At 36.9% G+C, this 23,012-nt stretch overlaps 1 protein-coding gene across 4 annotated transcripts in view; it reads right to left on the reverse strand.

Annotated features, from left to right (window-relative positions):
- CEP135 (centrosomal protein 135) overlaps window positions 1-23,012 on the reverse strand; it is a 72,648-nt gene that overhangs the window by 42,205 nt on the left and 7,431 nt on the right. For 3 of the 4 annotated variants that reach the window (XM_070612883.1, XM_070612884.1, XM_008512770.2), the window contains exons 5-12: window positions 21,790-21,931; window positions 19,824-19,908; window positions 15,797-15,925; window positions 14,314-14,529; window positions 11,728-11,793; window positions 8,861-8,999; window positions 4,819-5,042; window positions 261-413 (exon numbers count right to left, since the gene is read on the reverse strand). In XM_070612883.1, coding sequence (XP_070468984.1) covers window positions 261-413; window positions 4,819-5,042; window positions 8,861-8,999; window positions 11,728-11,793; window positions 14,314-14,529; window positions 15,797-15,925; window positions 19,824-19,908; window positions 21,790-21,931 — 1,154 coding nt within the window. Of the gene's footprint in view, window positions 1-260; window positions 414-4,818; window positions 5,043-8,860; window positions 9,000-11,727; window positions 11,794-14,313; window positions 14,530-15,796; window positions 15,926-19,823; window positions 19,926-21,789; window positions 21,932-23,012 lie in introns of all 4 variants that reach the window. The other variant, XM_070612885.1, reaches the window with a different exon arrangement.

A 23,012-nucleotide genomic window follows, 5' to 3' on the forward strand; every position in this document is an offset into this window, starting at 1 on the left:
AAGTGTTTTAGAAGTAGGAGATAATCTCTAACTGATCTGACACATAGACAGGCTAGAAAAGAGGAAGAAGAAATATGAAAAAATAATAGAAATCTCTGCTTTGGGAACAGGATGATAGTAGAAACTACTACTTATAATTCTAATTATAAAGGAGCATCACAAGGTCCATAAATTACAGCAGTGTAAAGGATATATACTGGCTCCATTATAATTTACTGGTTCTATATAATCTGTTGGCTCAATTATAATCTATTTCTTACCTCTTTATATAAGACACTTAGTTTATCTCTTTCTGCTGTCAATAATTTAACATTGGATTGTATATCCTCCATATATTTTTCAAATCTTTCCAGCATACGTTGAAGTTCATCTCTTTCTCTTGTGATCACATGAATTTCTGAATTGTAATCACCCTGAAACATAAAACAGAAGTTATCATTTGTTATAATTATCACCACATGGTTGTCACAAGGCTGCTGGCAATGAGACTGACTGAAAGATGCTAACAAAAAGAACACAAGTTGCTTTCATGTAATTAAGAAACACAGTTTTTAACATATAATGAGAGCATGAGATGAGTGTGCTGGCCGTACGGGGGCAAATTTCCTGGCCTTCAAGTTCCCAGGAAGGGACCCAGCTGCCAATGATAATACTTGGTCAGATCCCATCAGATGCTTTAACTGTCACTCTCCTGGGGTTGTTCATACCAGGGGTAACTAAAGTGTAATCCCCAGACCAGAAGCATCAGCAACATCTAGGAACTTGTTAAACATTCACGCTTTTAGGCCCACCCTAGACCTATCCAATCAGAAACTTTGGGAACAGGGCCCAAAAGGTTTATCAAACCCTCCAGATGATGATGATGTACACTCATTTTGGGAACCACTAGTTTTTAACCCTCTCCAGGTGAGACTAGGAAGGTATGCGTGTGCCTGCTCACCGAGTGCAAGTAACTGTAATAGCTTAGCACATTCCTCAGTGTTTTCTGTGACTGAATCTAAGATCAATTTTCCAGGCACACCAATCCCCAATTATCCCAGTTTCAAACCTATGTGACATCTATTTTTGCAATCAGATAAATACAAATGTTTCTACCATGCAGTGTACATGAAGGATGTTCACTGACTAAGCAACTCCTTCCAACATTTCTAAAACAAGAGTATGCCTGTTAGTCCAATACAGTTCAAAAGATCCACTATTTTCACAGCTGTTATGGAAAATAAAGATGATAAATGTAGACTTGGGAACTATCATAAGTTAATTAACTCTTAAAGCATAAATGCAGAAACTCCGGGTAGGAATAATCTGATAATTTGGTATGTTGGAAAGCATCTTGATCCATGTTATTCATTATCCACTGTGCACACACCAAGTCCAGTGTAGACTTGGTAACTGGTAGACATCTGTGAGGTACCCCTCGACTGCCATTTGGAAATAAATTATCCTCTTGGTTAAACAGACAAAACCAAGGCATAATGGATGAGATTAGCTAAGGACAAAATGTTTTACAGGACATGGGGGCCGGGCCGGTGGCCCAGCAGTTAAGTTCGCACATTCCACTTCTCGGCAGCCCAGGGTTCACTGGTTCGGATCCTAGGTGTGGACATGGCACCGCTTGGCACGCCATGTTGTGGCAGGCGTCCCACATATAAAGTAGAGGAAGATGGGCACAGATGTTAGCTCAGGGCCAGGCTTCCTCAGCAAAAAGAGGAGGATTGGCATTAGTTAGCTCAGGGCTAATCTTCCTTAAAAAGAAAAAAAAGGTTAAAAAATTTTTTTTACAGGACAAAAGCAGATTAGAGTTTGAGGACTTAAGGCTTAAATAACTATAAAAGAACATATAAACTATATCTAAATAAAAATATCTTACAGAAAGGGGGTGGTCTGGATAAATATAACAAAGGAGAGCTCAATGAATAAAGATTTGACAGTCTATTTTCATTACTGTCTAGGTCTCAGCTTAAATGTTACTTCTCCAAGGAGTCCTTTCAGATTCTCTGATCTAATTTAGATCTCCCTCTATACACCCTCATAGCATTCTGAATCTTTCCTGTATTCTTTCTTCATTAACACTCATTATAAATGAGATTACCAAGTTATTTACATGATTATGTGTTTGATGTACATCTTTACCACTGAACTGTAAGCTCTGTGAGGGACACGGTAGCATCTCGTCTTATTCACCCCATCTTCAGTGCCTGGCATGGTACCTGGTAAAATGTAGGAATTCCCTAACACTTACTGACTGGCCTTCTTAAGTAGGAACCCTAGCTCTTTTCTCAATATATCTTGTATGTAGATATTTACATTTGCGTTAATATATAATTGTTAATAACTCCCTTTTACCCATCCAGTGTTCCCAACACACACACACACACACACACACGAGCTCATGCACACACATGCACAATGCTGAAGGCTATGAGGATAGGAACTATGTCTTCTTTATCTCGTATCCTCAGTGCCTCACTCATAGCAAGCATTCAGTATATATCTGTTGACTGAACCTAACTTTTTACCTAGACCTGATGTGCTTTGAACCAGCAAATAATAAGGAAATGAAAGATTTACTAGGAACTAGGTATTACAGTGAACCCTCATGCAAATTATCTCATATAATCTTCACAAGAGGTTGTGGTTACTTTCCCCACTTTGCAAATGAGGAAACCAGAGTTCCATGAAGTTAGGTAACTTGTCCAAGGTCATAAAGTCAGTTTATGGGGTTTGAACTTCCATCAGGCCTCCAACTCCAAAGCACTTTCCACTATACTATACTCAAAACTCACAGGTGGAACCATGATGAGTACAAGGTGACCGGGACGGCACCCTCCCTACATAGATGACAGAGAATCAACCGGTGTATTGTTGTCAAAGATCATTGATATTAAAAATGTCAATATTTTTTCTGAGTTATTGCAATCCCAAGAAGCTGTGCCTAACAGTCAGCCATAAAGCGAGGGTTGAAAGCTCACAGCTCAAAAAATCTAGCTTTAGCGAGGTCTTTGTTGTTTGCCAACAAAGTGTTTCTAAACATGTTTAAAATATCCAGTTTTAGGTGGGGATGCACTCTCTAGTTTCCAGCACTCACAACTGTCTTACCCTCCACCCATTTCACTCATGTACATACCCATTATTCCCTATCATGCCTGCAATTTGTTATTGGGACACTAAAATGCTCTGAACACCTTAACTTCCTAAACTTTAGAAAATGAATTTTTTATCCATGTCAGGTAACATTAGAGCATTTCAAGAAAGTAAATAAGTTGAATGGGTGTGAGAAGTCTCTCCTAATTTTACCAGTACTTTATCAATATCTCTCATTTGTCTTTCAATTGTGAATCTACACCAAGCAACTGAATCAAATATTTATGTTAAAAGTTTTGAGACATTTATCTACTCAGTTCTATTTAATAAATCCTTGATTTAACTGACCAAGCATTCTGTGGAAGATTCTCTACACAATAAAGGTGATCGATTCAGCGATTTATTTTTTTGAGTCCTAAGTATATATGGAACTTCAAAAACACACAGTAACACATAAATTACACTGTATTTCCCCACCAATTCATTCTGCTTATAATAGATAACATAGCATAGTATTTTCACTGACACCTGTAAATCAAATTCAGCCATTACCCAGTGAGGTTAAAAAAGCAGACCACTCAGGGGGCAGGCCCCATGGCTGAGTGGTTAAGTTCGCGCTCCGCTTTGGCAACCCAGGGTTTTGCCGGTTCGGATCCTGGGCAGAGGCATGGCACCGCTCATCAAGCCACACCGAGGCGGCATCCCACATGCCACAACTAGAAGGACCCACAACTAAAAATACACAACTATGTACTGGGGGGCTTTGGGAGAAAAAGGAAAAACAAAATCTTTAAAAAAAAAGCAAAAACCAAAACAAAACAAAACACAGACTAATCAGAAAACGACTCAAAATCATTTGACAATGGACACAGGATCTTCAGGAAAAAGATGACGGAATTGGTAAATTCAGCCAAGTCTGAAATCAAAAGTCTTGAGTTTTAATGACTTTACTCCCAACTTTCCATAATTTTATCTAGAGTGTAGATAATGTTAGGGCCATATAATCCTCCAGGACTCCTATAGCTCCAAAGCTTAAAAAAAAGAAAAATTTGAACAACTCAAATGAAACTCATAAAACATTAAAAATAATTAAGACCTAAAACAGAGACTCATGATTTTAACCTCTCATGAATCATGGTTAACTTCACCTAATACACATCTTTAGACTACCAACTTGTAAACGTGGTTGTAGTGGACAAATGGGACGATCTGCCCAGCACCCACTTCCACCTTCTACCTTCTCCTGCTGCATGGTTAGCATAAAGATGACTGGGCTGTACGCGACCTGCCTTTCTGACTGGTCCAAGGCTGGGAATGGCATGAAGCCATGTTGCCTGACATGTGGACAAAGCCACTCTGCTTCGATAGAGAAAATGAAGGTGACACTGAAAGTAAAGGATAGAAAGAGAAGAAATGTCCAGTAGCATGAATTCCTGGTTCCAGTTTCTGGAAGCCCACATGTCCCTGCACCCCTCCCAGACACGTAAAATGAACGATTCGATCTTTCGTTTATTTCCAGGAATCAGTATGTTATGCTTTGTTTTTAAGTATTTTTCCTAATTAATGCAGTGTTCCTACAGCACAGGTCAAGGAAAAAAACAAAAAACAAAACTAAGAAAGACTTCTTAAAAGGAAGTATGAATAAAGTTACATTTAATACAATAATGAACCTGAAAAGTTTGTTCATAAAGATACTCTCTTGTCTTATCAATTACTCTTATAAAGAGATATTACCTTTTCTAGCGTTTTAAATCCTGGAATTTTTTCACGTGCAGAATAATTTGTAGAGCAAGATCTTCGCTGTATTATACGCTGGAGTCTTTCTAGCTCTTTCTTATAAAAATCTCGTTCTTCTTCTATACCTTTCAGGAAAGTATCTAAACGAGAAGGTGACTTGTCTCGACGTTTTATTCCATGTTCTAGTCTCATTCTCTCAACTTCCAAAGTAAGTTCTCTTTCTGCAAATTAAAGTAATTAAATCTTAAAACAGTCTTGCATATAATATGCATAATTAGCCAAATAAATTCTACCAATAACTTTTAGAACGCAAGCTATTAAAAATCATTAACTGTTTGGTATATCACTTATAACTGCCAGATATTAAAGAGGTAAATATTGGAAGGAAAGGAGAAAAAAACAAAAGCAAAAAGTAAATTAAAAGTTTAAATAAAATCTACTAAGTCAAAGTCCTCCTGCTTCTGTTTTATCACAAGGATGGCTACTATCGAGTATTATAAAATGAAGCAATAAATTACCACATGGCACTTTCTGGAGACCTGAAAATGCACTAAATATATCTACAATTATAATAAGCATGATTTTAACATTAAGCTTGAATTCAATACAGTGCATACACAAAGAGATAAAAACAATGTCTTTGTCCAAATAAACACAATTATTAACTTTTACCATAGAAATCACCTTTTCATGAGTCAAGAGTAGCCAATACTGACAATACTTCATACAGTTCACTCTAATTTAACTGACACTCATTACACTCTGAGGCATGAAATGATTTTCAAGACATATTCTGATTCACTCTCATCTCTCCTTTAATTCATTTGACAGATACTTGTTGAGCATTTACTACATGCCCAGCACTAGCTAGGGATACAAGTATGAAAAACACAGCCAAGATCAAACATATAGCATGCAACTGATCTGGAGGATGAATTGGCGTTCCATCCCAAGAAGCAGTGACTAGAGAGGAAAGAAGGAAGGAGAGTGGGAAGGAATGGGCAATTGTGTTTAAATGCTAAGAAGTCAAGTTAATAAATGAAAGGTGTCCACTGAATTTAGCATAATGGAGGTGAGTGATGACCTCAACAGAGCAGTTTTGTTGGTTAGGTGGGGACATAAGCCAACTGGAGTGGATTGAGAAGTTAAAGGGTAGTGGGTGATCAAGCAGAAACAGCAAGTGTGAATGACCTGTCAAGATGTTAAAGCTATGAAGAGGACCAAAGAGTGGCTGGAGAGAAATGGGTCAAAGTTTTTGATTTAAAATAGGAGAAAAGTAAGCATTTTTGAATGCCAATGGGAAGAAACACCACAAAGACTAAGGTTATGGAAAGGAGATAATTAATATGCAAGGTTTTTGAAGTTAGAGAGGAAAGGCAGTGGTCTTTCATAAGATGGACAAGACTCCATTGTAACAGAAGGGAAGATAAAGATGGGCAGGTTTATGGACAGTCACGTACAAAAGAATGAAAGTAGAGCACTATCTTACACCATAGACAAAAACCAAGTAAGAATGGATTAAACTTTAATGTAAGACTTGAAACCGTAAAACTCCTAGAAGAACATATAGGCAGTCAGCTCTTTGACATCAGTCTCAGCAGTATCCTTTTGAATATGTCTCTTCAGGCAAGGGAAACAAAAGAAAAAATAACCAAATGGGACTACATCAAACTAAAAAGCTTATGCACAACAAAGAAAACCATCAACAAAATGAAAAGACAGCCTACCAATTGGGAGACAATATTTGCAAATCATATACCTGATAAGGGGTTAATATTCAAAATATATAAAGAATTCATACAACTCAACAACAACAAAAAAGTCAGTTAGAAAATAGGCCGAGGATCTGAACAGACATTTTTCCAAAGATATACCACAGGCACATGAAAAGATGTTCAACATCACTAATTATTAGGGAAATGCAAATCAAAACTAGAATGAGGTATCAACTCTTTAACAATCAGAACAGCTATTATTAAAAAAACAAGAAATATCAAGTGTTGGAAAGGATGTGGAGAAAAGGGAACCCTTGTACACTGCTGGTGGGAATTTAAACTGGTGCAGCCACTATGAAAACAGTACGGAGATTCCTCAGAAAATTACAAATAGATTTGCCATATGATCCAGCTATTCCACTTCTGGGTATTTATCCAAAGAACATGAAAACACTAATTCAAAAAGATATATGCACCCCTATGTTCACTGCAGCATTATTCACAACAGCCAAGATCTGGAAACAACCCAAGTCCCCATCAATGGATGAATGGATAAAGAAGATATGGTGTGTGTATATATATATACACACAATGGAACGCTACTCAGCCGTAAAATAAGATGAAATTCTGCCATTTGTGACAACATGGATGGATCTTGAGGGTATTATGCCAAATGAAATAAATCAGACAGAGAAAGACAAATACCATATGATTTCACTCATGTGGAAGATAAACAAACAAATACATAGATCCAGAGGAAGACTGGTGATTACCAGAGGGTAAGGGAGTGGGAGGCGGGTGAAAGGGGTAAAGGGACACATTTGTATGGTGACAGATGGAAACTAGACTTTTGGTGGTGAACACAATGTAGTCTATATGGAAGTTGAAATATAATGATGTACACCTGAAATTTATATAATGTTATAAATCAATGTGACCTCAATTAAAAAAAAAAGGATGGACAGGTTTAAGATCTCGGGGCAAGGAACTGACAGAACGCCTCTGATGGCTTCTAATCTCTTAGGGAAACTAGAGGTAAAATCATCCGCTTAGAATGGCGAGTGGAATGAGAGTCACAAGTCTACTGAGCATGGAAAACACTGGAAATATTCCCTGTAGAGAGCGGGACATTAAGCAGTAAGAAATATGGAGTAAGATTTCCAGAGATCATAAGGGTGCTGCTGAGGTTCGAGACCATCCAACTTACAGTGCACCATCAATGTGTCGGGGACACACACAAGTGGTACTTTGCTGCTCATGTGCAAATGTGTAGAAGGTAAATGTTTTGGTTGATCCATGCCTGGGTTTTCGGCAGGGGGTTGCATTCGAAACAAGAGAAACAAGGGAGTTTCAGATATCTGAAAGATTATGCTGAAATGACAGGCCCTAGCTAGCTATGAAAGGAAGTAAATTGCAAACTTTTATACATAGGTCTAAGCACTTTAATACAGTAACCTATTTAATCCTCACAACAACCTTTTGGGTTAGGTGCCATCATTAACCCCACATATAGGGAACCTGAGGCATGGAGAGGTGAGGAAACGTGCTCAAGTCATATAGCTAGTAAGTAGAGAAGGGCTCAAACAGATTATCCACATGGGATGCTGAAGAACCTAGGATATAGCATCTTCTTAAAATGGCACACTGACTTTCTTCTATTTCCTAAGATACATGGAGTTCGACAGCACCAGGCTTCTGTACTTGCCATTCCCTCTGCCTGGAAAACTCTGCAACTAGATCTTCATATGACTGCTGTCCTGTCATCGAGCCCTTCAACTGATTGATCTCTATCACATCCCTCCATTTTAATACCTCCCATCATCTAAAATTAACTTCTTCATTTATACGTTACTAGTTTGTACCTCAAACCAACTCATTTAGGACTGGTACCTGGCACCTGGCAGAAAGCCTATTTCAACTGTGTGTGTGTGTGTGTGTGTGTGTGTGTGTGTGTGTGTGTGTGTGTACTTTCAGGTGACACAACTGCATTTCCTTAAAAAGATTCTGTACTTCAATTTTTCACTATTTCAGAATGGTTCCTCTTAGTCATAATTAAGTCTATTATCAGTCTGCCTCAAAGAAGGGATGTACTTCAACTGAAAAATACTCAAGCAGGGTTCCCTCTACCAACTAGCTAAAATATAAAAGAATTCTGTAAGGTCCTTGAGGGAGAGACCTTTTCTACTGTATCTACAGTGCCTCATATGGATTCTGGTATATAGCAGGCATGCAATAAATATTTATTGAATGAATGAATGAAAGATTATCTACCAAAAAAACACATCAAGAGATGATAATCAATTTTTAAGTTATCGACATTTTACCTGTAACTGCAAAACTTTCAATTTTTTTGGAAAGTCGTTGCTTTTCTTGTTCAAGCTGATGAACAACAGTTTCCAGGTCTGATTTTATAAGGAGTTCATCATTCAGTCTCTCCTTTTCTTTATGGCATAAGTTTAATTCCTGCAAATTTTAATACTATAAGATTTCTAACACTTTATAAAATATTATAGCACTTAGATATTTTGTAAGCATATTTACTTAAGAGTAATTCACATACACATACTCTTTTAATTTGTCAAATATGGTTTCAATTAAAGTTAATTATCAATTGTGGCTAAAAGAACAACAAAATCCAAATGTCAACAGTGCTCCTGAGTAGAATTATTAGATTTTCCTTTAATTTGTTCAGCATATTGTCCTATTTTTTAAAAATTAATATGTCCTGGGGCCAGCCCCATGGCCGAGTGGTTGGGTTTGCACATTCTGCTTCAGCAGCCTGGGGTTTTGCTGGTGCAGATCCTGGGCGCGGACATGGCACCGCTCCTCAGGCCATGCTGAGGCAGCATCCCACATAGTACAAGCGGAAGAATCTACAGCTAGAATATACAACTATGTACTGGGGGGGCTTTGGGAGAAGAATTTAAAAAAAAAAGATTGGCAACAGATGTTAGCTTTGGTGCCAAACTTAAAAAAAAATTAATATGTACTTGTGCAATAACATAATTTAAAGCTTTTTTATGTTTAAAGGAGGGCAGTAGTAAGACACAGTGCTCTAAGACGACCATAGGTGTCTATCCATAACCATGGTGGTTACTTTCTAAGCCTCATCTGCACAATGCAGTTAAGACTAGTACCTGGACACGGAGGATTCACTGTGAGGATGAATCTATGGACGGGAAGTACTCCACACAGTGTCCAGCACATGGCAAGTGCTTATGAGTGTTGGCTATTAATACCAATTAGTATCTATCTTAAAAATACATAAAATATAGCATTAATAAAAAAATAAGAAAGGCCAGAAAGTAACTACAGCAGCATCTTACTGTTAGCCAATACTACTGAAACCTGGTCACAGTTCTGACACAAGCATTATGAACCACATCAACTTGTTTATGATGTGCATACAAACAGCAGTAAACAAACACCAAAAACCCCAGCCCTCAGGAAGTTTACGCTGTGGTGAAAACATCTACTTTACTTTGTGTGTGTGTGTGGAAGAGCGGCCCTGAGCTAACATCTGTTGCCAATCTTCCTCTTTTTGCTTGACGAATACTGTCACTGAGCTAACAGTGTGGCTGATCTTCCTCTATGTTATATGTGGGACGCCTCCACAGCATGGCTTGATGAGTGGTGCTAGGTCTGTGCTTGGGATCTAAACCTGTGAACCCCAGGCCACCAAAGCAGAGTGTATAAACTCAACCACTACGCCACTGGGCTGTCCCCTCTACTTTACATTTATTGACCTGGGAGAATTTTACAATATCTATGAGACTCAAGAGTGGACAACATTTAGCAAGGTTAGCTAATTCCATTATTCAAAATTGAATTGTACTCAATACCTGCTAAAGCAGTTGAATGAAACAGGAAGCCACTGTGATAGGCTGTCACCTGTGTGCCAGCTTATCACAATGGCTTTGTTTTTCAATTTGCCTTATGCCACCAGAACACTGCAGTTGGACTGCATAAAGAGTATACATAATGAGAAAACTTGGAAATTAGTCTTAGTCATTGTTTCTGATCTTAGCAGAAACTCATCCAAATTAACAGGCCACCCAGGAGTTTTTACCAGCAAGCAAGCATTCTACCAGTTCTAGACTACAGGACTGTATGCCATACCTAGGCATATGCTGGGATGATTACTATTTTTCTCATTTGAAAACTACCAGAACAAACAATACGACTAGGAAAATGGACGGCACCACCAAACAAATCTATTAAAAGAGGACTGAGTCCTTTTAATAACAGTCAATTTTATCAAGTAATTATCAATTTCTAGTTTTAATATTAGTAAACTGACAAGTCACGAAGTAGTTAAAAGAATATAAAATTCATAACAGGTTTTCCAAATTTGAACTTAAATTATCATCTACTATAAATGAGATTAAAGAATTATAAAAATATAAATGAAACTAAATATACCCATACACTAGAATACTATTCAGCCATAAAAAGGAAGTACTGATATATGCTACAACATGCATGAATCTTGAAAACACTGTGCTAAGGGAAAGAAGCCAGTCACAAAAGGCCACATATTGTATAATTCCACGTGTATATAATGTCCAGAATAGGCAAACCTATAGAAACAGAAAGCAGGTTAGTGGTTGTCAGGGGCTGAGCAGAGGAAAATGGGGAGTGACTAATGGGTATGAGGTTTCTTTTTGGAGTGATGAACATGTTCTGGGATTAGACAGCACACAGTGATGGCTGCATGACTTTGTGACTACAGTTGCCCCTATGCATGCGTGGATTCAACCAACTGTGGATAGAAAGGCTTACGATGGTTGCATTTGTACTGAATGTGTACAGACCTTTTTTTCTTGTCGTTATTTCCCAAACAAACAATATAGTACAACAAATATTTACACAGCATTTACACTATATTAGGTATTATAAGTAACCTAGAGATGATTTAAAGTAACGGGAGAATGTGTGTACGTTATGTGCAAATACTAGCTGTTTTGTAAGGGACTCGAGCATCTGTGGATTTTGGTAGGTGTGAGGGTCCTGGAACCAATTCCCTGCAGATACCGAGGGCCGACTGTATACTAACTAAAGCCAATAAACGGTACACTTAAAAGAGTCAGTATTATGATATGTAAATTATATCTCAATTTAAGAAATATATGTTAAAGAATAAAAATTTTCTTACCAAAAACTCTGGCACTTTAATATGACATCTACTCACCAGCTGAAGTTTTGCCATTGTTTCTTCAAGATTCCGCATTTCAGAGAGTTTTCTTTTAATCTCTTTCTAGGAATAAAAAGCTTATTAGGTAAACACCTAAAAGTCAAGAAAACTTGTCACTAAGACACACTGCAAATAAGACCAAGTCCTTTTTTGAGTAGTTCACGTTCCCTCTCACCAGTGAGATCTGAGGCTCTAGCCCTAAGCCTCAATTTCAACGAAGAGGAGGCAAAGCTGAGGCTTCTCTTTAATTTCTTGGCATCCTGAATGCCCACAGAGATCTATTTGTAACATCTGGAACAAGAGAGCCCTTGAAAATCTCTTTATACTTGCAGGACTTTCCTTTAGCCTTGATTTTCAGGATTCATGTCATGGCACTGTCATTTTCTATCCTATCTGCTCTCTCCCCATCTGTGACTACCAGTCTGGATCCTCTAGACTGCAACTGAGAGTGAATGCCAAGATTAAAATACAAGCTAATAGAACTCTTTTTTTGAGCCAAGTTATCATTCCTGAGACTGCCAATGGGGCACGCGAAGCCGTGTTAACATGTTGTGTGCATGGGCATAGAAGATGCAAAAGGAGGTGGAAAAGGAGAAGGATGACATACAGGAGGGTTGCAGTGAAACTAGAGTCACAAAAGCGAAATTAAAACTGCACTAATTACATTCTTTTTCAAGATTGTTTTGCCTATTCCAGGTCCTTAAGATTCCATATGAATTTTAGGATTTTTTTTCTATTGCTGCTAAAAATGCCACGGGGATTTGGACAGGGATTGCACTCAATCTGTAGATTGCTCTGGGCAGTATGGACACAGAAACAACGTTACGTCTTCCAATCCATGAACGCAGGATGTCTTTCCATTTATTTCTCTTCTTTAATTTCTTTCAGCAATGTTTTATAATTTTCAGTGTATAAGTCTTTTGCCTCCCTGGTTAAGTTTATTCCTAAATATTTTATTCTTTTGATGCTACTGTCAATGGGATTATTTTCTTAATTTTCTTTTTGGAGTGTTAATTATTAGCATATAGAAATGAACCCGATTTTTGTGCATTGATTTTGTATCCTGCAACTTTGCTGAATTTGCTTATTAGTTCTAATTTTTTGTGGAATCTTTAGGATTTTCTACATATAAGATCATGTCATCTGGAAACATAATTTTACTTCTTTCTTTCCTATTTGTATGTGTTTTATTTCTTTTTCTTACCTAATTGCTCTTGCTAGGACTTCCAGTACTATGTTGAATAGAAATGGTGAGAAGGGGCAACCTTGCCTTGTTCCTGATCTTAGAGGAAAAGCTTTCAGTCTTTCACCAATGAGTATACTGTTAGCTGTGGGCTTTTCACATACGGCCTTTATTATGTTGAGGTAGTTTCCTTCAATTCCACTAACTAGTAGAAATGAAACCGTATAAAATTAATTCAGTGATGTAGAGTAGTGGTTCTCAAACTAGGTTACACCCATTCCCGGGATAAGATGAAGATTTTCCAAGCATTATGTAAAACTCCCGTATATACATAGCTTTAAGGAATTAATAGCTGCATTCTTAATTTGCACATATAATCTTTCTTAAAAATTATCTGAGATGCGGCTTGTGGTCTAGGTATCATGTGAATTCTCCTTCCCCACCTTCCCTTTCACAGCTGTCTTTCTTCCACTTTTCAAAAGAAAGGCATGCATCTAATAGCACACTACCCCGAGATATAAAAAACTTTTGAAGCACCAGACAAAAGGATAATCTGAAATGTTACGGCTGGCTGAAGCCTTTAATTAAGACACTATTTTCTGCCATTATATCTCACTAAGAGATGTATTTCCAATAGAATTTAATTTTTATTTAATAAGTATTTATCAACATTTGTACAATATTTACCACTTTGATCCACTGATTGCTAATAATTCTAATAGTAACACTATTCAGAGGAAAATGTTATCACTTTGAACCTTATTGTCACAGGACATTTTTTAAAATAAAAAATTTCAATTCACGTATTTTTTTATTGCAGAACGTTTGACAGAGTGATCATAAAAAAATATTCAAGCATAAAATATGTTAAAATAGGATAAAATTTTGTGAGAATTTCAAGAAGAAAGGGTCACTTGGATTCCACCGGCTATATCTAAAAGAACGATGTGACAGTTTTAAGAGATCAATATTTAAAATAAACTAAAAATTAAATCCCTTGTGTCTATTTAAAATTAAAGATGAAAAATGTTAGCTATCAAGTGGAAAATGTGCAAGGACATATGCGGTTTCAAAAGGTACCTTTAAAGGGTTCATGAGCACAAAGTGACATAGAGGAGAAACTTCTGAAGATTGCTCCCAATGCAGAGATAAAAGGACAGAGAGAAAAATCTCAAAAGAAAATAGGACAGAGGCTGGAGAACTATCCTAAGAAGAGGTGTGCTTCAGAAAGACAACCAAACAACTCAGACAAGTGCAAGCATTTACAGGGCATAAACAACACGTTAGACAACCTTGAGTCACAAAACCAACCAACCAAAAGACTCAAACTGGATATCAAAAGGGCTCAGGTTCACTCTGATCCAGGAGGATTAATGAAGCTGCCCGCAAGCTAGACATACCTTTGCTTCCTCAAGTTCTTTATCAGCAGTCTCAAGTACTTCTTCTTTATGTCTTTCCAACTGCTGTGCTAACTGGTCTATTTCAGTTAATTCTTGGCAGAGTTTTTCATTTTTGTTACTTAAATTAACAACTTCAGTTGTTACTGTTTCCTTGGTTTCCATAAGCTCTTGTATATGCTTCTCCAGGTCTTTATTAGCTTGCTGAAGAAAGTCAACCTAAATTGAATTTGTAGTACAGAAGGTATATGAATTGGGAAATTATCCTAAATACTGAACTTTCAAAATAATATTTCATAATACTGTATTTTTTTAATACTGAAAATTAAAACCACAGCTATTTTACATTTGCAAACTTATATTGTTTAATTTGCAAAACTGATAATGTGGTTTAATAAGAATACATAGCCATTGGCTTTCAATTTTCAAGCAGAGAAGGACAGGAAACTTGTGTGAACTTTTTCCCAACACAGAGTTCTAAAAACATGACAAGAATACGACTATGATGATAATATTACTCTAGACTGTGCTGTCCAATGTAGGGGCCACTCGCATCCACATGTGGCTACTGAACGTGCATGTGGCTAGTCCAAACTGAGATGTGCTATAAATGTAAAATATACACAGGATTTCAAAGACTTAGTACAAAAAACCAAAAAAGAAAAAAGAATGTAAAATATTTCAATGACATTTTATAACATTAATTACATATTGAAATAATATTTTGGATATTTTGAGGTAAATACATTATTAGAATTAATTCCACCTGTTTCTTTTTACTTTTTTAATCCAGCGACTAAAGAATGTTAAAGCGCATATGTAGCTTCTCTCACATTTGCATTAGACAGCAGCGCTCTAGAGCTTCTGCTGGTATCTGTGACTGACGCTATTCTGGCTGCAGTCCAGGCAGCACGGACATGTCTAAATTTCTGAAGGTCACGTGTCATGCTTTATGGAACTCTCCTGTTCTTTCACTCTTAGGTCAAAGGCATTGCAAAAGAATCCATTACAGAGGTAGTTAAAAATTACATGTTTAATTTTTATATTTATTTTTAAAAATTCTCTTTTTTACATTATAAAATATACAGTCACAAAATTTTTGAAAATAAAGAAAATCATAGAGAAGAATGTCCCATCACACAAAGATAAACTTTGTTAATATATTTTGGTGTATTCTCTTCCAGTGTTTTCTCTCTCTGAGTTCATAAATACATTTTTTAAAGGCAAATTGAAAATCACATTGTGTCTACAGTTTATTATCTTCTTTTAAATATTAACATTATAGTGTATATAGTCCTTCCTCATTAAATATTCTTTAAAAACAAGATTTTTCAACAGCTGCACCCTATTCCTGGTACTCTGGCTCTATCAAGTTTTTCCCAGTGTAAACAATCCCTCAGTGAACAACTCTGTCACTTTCACAAACCCTTAGACCATTATAAACACAATTTCATATACTCAGTGAAATAATCATAAAATTCATTACCTGAATATTTAAATGAGCAATAAGCTTTTCATTGGTTTTATTTCTAGTCTCCAGAGAGAGGATGTCAGGGGAGCGACCACCATCCAATGCGACCGACAGTCGTTCTATCTCTCGCTCTCTTAGCTCAATCTGAAGACATAAAGTTGTGTTATCACTTAAAGAAATCTGGTTTTGACCCGAACTGATTAACACTGGACAAACATTTACTTGGATATACTTCTATTTATCTTTTTTTTTTAATTTTTTTTTTATTTTTCCTTTTCTCTCCCAAAGCCCCCTGGTACATAGTTGTGTATTTTTAATTGTGGGTCCTTCTAGTTGTGGCATGTGGGATGCCGCCTCAGCATGGCCTAATGAGCAGTGCCATGTCCGTGCCCAGGATTCGAACTAGCGAAACCCTGCGCCACCAAAGCAGAGCATACAAACTTAACCACTCGGCCACGGGGCCAGCCCCTCTATTTTTCTTAAGTTGCACAATGTATACAAGAGATTAACATTCATATATGTACCCACACATATATGGGATTACAAAATGCATATAAGTAGAGCAAAAACAAACTACACAGAAAATGTCAACATGACAATTGTCAACACAGAGGCCTGGCCCGGTGGCGTAGTGATTAAGTTTGGGCGCTCCACCTTGGCAGCCCAGGTCTGCAGGTTTGGATCCGGGGCATGGACCTACACCACTCATCAGCCACGCTGTGTCAGCAACCCACACATAAACTAGAGGAAAATTTGTATAGACGTTAGCTCAGGGCAAATCTTCCTCAAACAAAAAGAGGAAGACTGGCAACAGAGGTTAGCTCAAGGCAAATCTTCCTCAGCAGAAAAAAAAAAGAGAGAGAAAGAGAACTGTCAACATAGCTTTCATAAGTATTTCCATTGAATAGATTCTTCCTAATTTAATTTTTGGGTTTTCTCCTCCTCCTCTAAGATTAGGGAATGTTTATATAAAAAGAAACTACTGAGTACTGGAACTGAGTCTGAACTACTTCAGTGTTTGGTGGAATAAATGGAGAATAAACGAAGGAATGTAAAACCCAAAGAAAAGTGAACTGCTACAGAAACTCAATATTAAAAAGGAGAGGAAGCTGGAGTAAATTCAATTATCTGCTATTTAGAAAACAACAGATGCATAATCAAAAAGATCACTATTCACTATGAATTCACACTTATTCACATGCAAGAATTTGGAAAAACCCACACACTTTCAATCTTTGGCTTTTTTTCCAAAATACCCCCTGAAAACAAAAACCAAGTACTCAATTCAACAATTACTGAGCACAGTTCTAGGTAGACAGAGAATAAAACACGGTCCTTGACTTTCAGGAACACAGCTTTACAGGGAAAACTAGCAAGTAAACCAGTAATTGCTACCTAATACATTGTTCAATGGTAGAATAAAGGAAATAGGGATATGGCACCAAAGTATCTAAGGGAATAAAGTGATTTACTCCCCATGAGATATTCACGCATGTGGAAATTAGTGAAGGCCTTATCAAATAAGTATGTCCAAAGGGTTACAAATGATGCTATGAAGAGAAGAAAGGAGGGATGCTCCAGGCAGTGACAGAAGCATAAAACAACATGGTATGTTTGAGGGAGTAGAAATGGCTCAGCATAACTGGACTGTCATGTGCAGGGGAACTAACGGTGGGAGATGAGTCTCAAGTATCAGGCAAGAACTAGCTGTGATAAGCTCTGAATACTTTGCTCACAGAAAGATTACTCTGGATAAAGGATCCATCTGATGAGAAAAGAAGCAGAAGCAAGGAAACCTATTGTAGAAATGTACGAGAGAGGATTAAGGCCGAAAATAAACAGTGGGATAGGGTAGAGCAGAAGAAATAAGTTTAGGAAGTACTTACACAGAACTGACAGAACTTGGTGGTGTGTGAAGGGAAGACAACCAGATCTGGAAAGACTAAAGAGTGTTAGGTTGGGCAGATGGTGATGCTACCAACCAAAAAAGACAACACAGGAGGAAAAACAGAGTTGAGGCAGAAGTAACAAGTTCAGTACTAGGCATCTGAGTATGAAGAACCTTCATCCAAGTGGAAATGCCCAGTGCTAAGTTGAGTATACGAGTCTAGAGCTCAGCAGAGAGCTTTGAGTCTGAGAGCTTGGGGAGTCATCAACATACAGACAATATCTTAAATCAAGAGAGTGGATGAGACCACTTGAGAAAATATACAGAGAAAGGAGAAGGGGTCAAAGACAGAATCTTCATAAACACTAATACTTCAGGGAATGGGCAGAGGGAAAAAAAGCACAGAAAAAATTATAAGAGGTTAAAAAAAAAGGAGAGAAAATGAAATCATGGAAGAGTTTCTAAGAGAAATTATCAATAACGTCAAATACCACAGAGTGGGTCAAGAAAATAAAGACTAAAAGTATCCTTTTGGATCTAGCAATTAATGTGACTGGTGTCATTAACTAGGCTAATTTATGTAGTGGGGGGCAGAAGCCAGACTGCAATAGGTCAAGCAGTGAGCAGAAGGTAGAGAAGTGGAGACAGAGGAGTAAGACACTCTTTAGAGAAGTTGCATAAGGGAGAAGGAGAAGGCATTAGCAAGAGGGAGAGGTGGTTAGAGAGATTTTTCTAAGGGATGTTAGTGGTGATGATAGCGCCTTCTCATAGGACTGTCATGAAGATTAAAAGAATTAATAATTACAAAGTGGCCATATAAGAAAGAAATTAAAAGTGATTAAAGCAAAGTCCTAAGGAGAAGAGAGGAACTGGGGCCAAGAACAGAGATAGAAAGACTAAGCCTTAAACAGGAAGAACAACACCCTACCCATTAAGTCTTGAGAGCCTGGGTGTGAATATTGCTAATTTTAAAGGCAGAGATAGGAAGTTGAGATAAGGCGATATCCTGAGAAGGAGGGTATCATAGGTTGGGGAAAGAGCTTGAAGAGAACAGCAAAATTTAGAACATATGCTGAGAAAAACAAAACTCAAGCAAAAAAAAAAAAATTGACAGGGAGCAGAGTAGACTCAGCTAAGACTGATAACCACAACAAACTGGCAGTTTCAATCAGAATGGTCAAGCTGTTTTCTCCAAATACCTCAGCCACCACACAGAGATGGTAAAGACTGGTCAGTTTATGTTCATAAAGTACTTGGAAAAAATGTGATGAAAGTGTGATTATAATTTGAAAAAATACCAATAATATTCAACTCGTGCATATTTGATATTTTCAACATTTCTCCATAAAGTAAGTTTTTTGGTTGACATTATTACGATTCCTTTTCTTTTAACGCCATTTTTATCCAAATAATCCTCAAAGTACTTTACAAACCTAACAGTTACCCCAACATATAAGTTAGATCTATATTTGTATGTGCAGATCACATCACTCCAAAAAAATGCAGTCATGTGCAGAAAATGAAAAACGTGTTACCCAATATAAACTTCAGGAAGCATATGAAGAGAGAAAGCCTGCAATTACTCAAATCAGAATTTAGCCAAGACACCAACAGAAAATATGAAACAACAACACTTGTATGGTTATGATCTAATTCTGTACCTAATTCCCCCGATTCTTCAAAAACTTTTATCAAATACTAGTGCTTGCAGAGAAAGCAAAAAAAATATGGCAACACAGAAATAAGAGCAACTTCCAAAGAGACTTATGTTCAAAATAACAAAACCCCTAAGTTAAGAGTAAAAAAATACTTAAAAGACCATTATAAAACACAGCACACTTCAATAAAATAACCCCTACGATGGAAACAGTAATACAGTTATAAAACTCTATTTGGGTAAATATTTGACTCACCTAAAAGAAAAACAATTAAATAAAACAAAATGAAAAACTACAATTCATAATGAAGGGAATGCACTAGAGTTCTCTAAAGACATCTAAACGATTCCAGCTATTAACTCTATTAACACATGGATGAAAAACGTAAAAGCTGCATAAAAACTCAGTATCAGTAATATCAAATATAACCCAGTTCTCTTTACAATCATGGCATACTCATCTCAAGCCCCACTATGCAAGTAAATAAAAATCCTACCTGCTTGTTATAATCTCTCAGTCCACTTTCCATCATTGCTAATTTTTCTTGTAACTGGTGGACTTCCTGTTGAAGTTCTTGAATTCTGAAACACATCCATAACTAATGCCAATATACTTTTGTTAAGAAATACAAAATAACAAGAAACAAAACTAGATACATTCTTTTGTAAATTCTCTACTTTCTGTTTCTCAATGAGATATGAGGTGCTGTGCCAAAGGGTTCCAAAACCACTGCATAAATAGAGTACATCATCCTGTAGAGTTAATTTTCTAAGAGATAAAAACTTGAGTGGTAAATAATTTGAAACAGATAAGTTATGTAATAAAACACCCACTACTGCATTTTGATCCTTAGGTTCAGGAACCTGAGGTTCTAGGCCAAAATTCACAACATTATTAAGTGAAATAAAGGACTAAAATGTTTTCTGACCCTAACTGATCCTGTATTTTCTAATAAACCACCTGCAATCCTGGGAAGAAGAAAAATATTGAGACATACCACAATTTTCTAAGTAATTACAGCAAAAGACCTACTCCTTTCTGGAACTGGTTAATTCTAACAGAATCAGGATTTGTCCAGGTTACCTGAATTCTACAATTGCTCACGTGGATTTATACTACACCCAACCTTGCCAAGCATTAACATAAATATGACACAACCATTTTCACACTGGAAAGATAAAGCCTGAAGCTGGGTCTGCTTTTAAGAGAGATTTTCTATGGGGTAGAGTAAGCAAGGCTGGACACAGCTCATCCCTGCTTTTACTGGAACCAACATTTTCTACTCATCTAGGTGCAGGAGAAGAGCATGTATGCAACTGAACTCATTTATGCACGAATGACTCAATACAAACAAAGGGTGGGTGTGCAAATTAAAATAAGATAATCAAGAGACTAATGCCACCTAAGACAGTTTGATAGGAAATAAAAATGTTAAGGAGAAAGAAAGACGAAGAAAATGATACAAATACAGCCCAAAAAAACTCCTTAAATAATACCAATACATTGCCTGAGAAATCCTAGATTAAAACTGTAACAGAAGAACAAAATACAAAATATGTCATGGTTAAGGTTAGGTTAGATAACTGTATAAATACAGATACATAATACCGTGTTAGAATAACTGAGCTAAGAGATCCTAATCAGTACCTCAACCACATTTCTTTTTAGATTGTTACATTGAGATTAATAAAGTGGCAAACTCTCCCATATTCTCTGCATAACCTACAAAATAGAAAGTTATCTGCACTAACCATTTCCACTAGTGTATTCCATATTTTAAAGTGTTTCTCCAGCTATGACCACAGAAGTTGTCACTAGTGTTCTCTTGCTCCTTTGAATCCTTTATAATTTTCTTAATGGCATTTTATGTATTTCTCCTTGTTTCATCTTCACTACTGGATTTTAAGCTTCTCAAAAGCAGCAATACCATCTCATTCATCTTTACATCCCCAGAACATTTACATAGTGCTCTTCCCAGAGAGATTAACAAAGTTTCAACTAAAATGGAATTTAGTTGATTGCAATTTAAGGAAATACAAACATACAGAGCTAGAGAATCATGAAGCAAGAATTTCAAAGCCAGTTACAAATCTATTCATGTCCATCGGCATTTGACGTAAATCTCAAGTAATAGAGTCCTGTAAAAAATAACTTTACTTGGGTGGTGAAACTCAATGTCAAAGCAACTCTACTAAAACAGGTTCTAAATGGCACTACACTGTTTCACAGTAAACAGACAGAAACATCAAATACACAATCTATCTGAAACCAACATTTCAAAACAAGTTTAACAACATTCGATACTCAGAATACATTCAGAAAGTATTTACTGAGTGCTTGTGCAAAGTTCTGTGCTAGGCGCTGGGGATACAACAGTTCAGAAGACAAAAGCCCTACTATCAAGAAACTTAGTTAATCAAGTGATCAATTAACAAAAGCCAACAAAAAATTATTTAATGCACCTGTTATCAGCCACCTGCAGGAGGTCTGCAATGTAAGGGTCTTCTGGCTGAGGCACTGGATATGAACTGACTTCAGAGGGAGGGACTGGTTCGTCAATTTGCATACGCTGGCGCCTGAAAGCAATACTCCTTTTCTTGCCACCTAGAAAAAACACACATATTTCAAAAAACTAAAAAGAAACAACCATTATCTTAGAATTAAATATTCCAGAAGGTTAGCCCTTTTGTTATAAAGTGTGCCTCTGGCCTCATATTATACACTGATAAAATATTTGCTCCCTCATATATAAATACCTACTCTGATCTTTATAAATAACGCCATTTCTGAAAACCTCAACAAGACATGGTTATACAATAAGTTTTACTTTCTGTATGCTTACATGTATGCCCAGATTTAATCTATTCCTCCACTAGATGAGGACCAGGCATCAGCAAGATTAAGTGTGCCCTGTGGTGTCCACTATGATGAGCTCAGGAAATCATCACCAGCAGAAAACTGTGAAACAAGGAGCTTAAGACAGTGAGAACTAAATACACATGCTTATTAAGCAAGGCCAAAAGAACAGGTAATTGAAACTTAAAGTAGCAAAATTAGTATATAATGGAATGTCATCTGTAACATAAAATCATGCTATAATCTAAATTAGTGGAGAAGGTTTTCTTAATTATCCTTAAAACTGGCAGGAATAATTTCTTTTTAGGAATAGATATAGCCTCTCTTGGTCCAAACGTGGATACTTTACCTTTTCCAGCATCTGCCCAAGATGAGACGTAAACTTGAAAAACTATTGATCCCCACGAAGAACAAACATAACCCACAAGTTTGTCTTCATTAGAATCCTAATAAATTTTGTATACTTCTATCTCTCATTTTGAAGATGAAGCAACCGAGGGAAAAGTATTTAAATGACCTGATGTAATTATACACCTAAATACGATGAATGATTTTCTTCTTCCTTTGTCTCCTGGTTTTCTTCCTTGATTCCTCCTCAGTTTCTTTCAAAGACCCTCTTCTCTTTTTCCATCAGTCCCTTAAATGCCAACTTCCCTAGGGTCCGTCTTTGATTCTCTCTTCTCAGGCTACATGATCTCACTGGATATTTCCTACCACATCCATAGCTTCAATTTCTATGATACTCCAGGGACTCCAAATTTGAATCTCCGTCGGGGACCACACTTCTGAGAACAGATCTATATATCTCACAGCACAGCAGAAATCTCAA

This window comes from Equus przewalskii, chromosome 3 (genome assembly GCF_037783145.1).
Source record: "Equus przewalskii isolate Varuska chromosome 3, EquPr2, whole genome shotgun sequence".
NCBI lineage: Eukaryota > Metazoa > Chordata > Mammalia > Perissodactyla > Equidae > Equus > Equus przewalskii.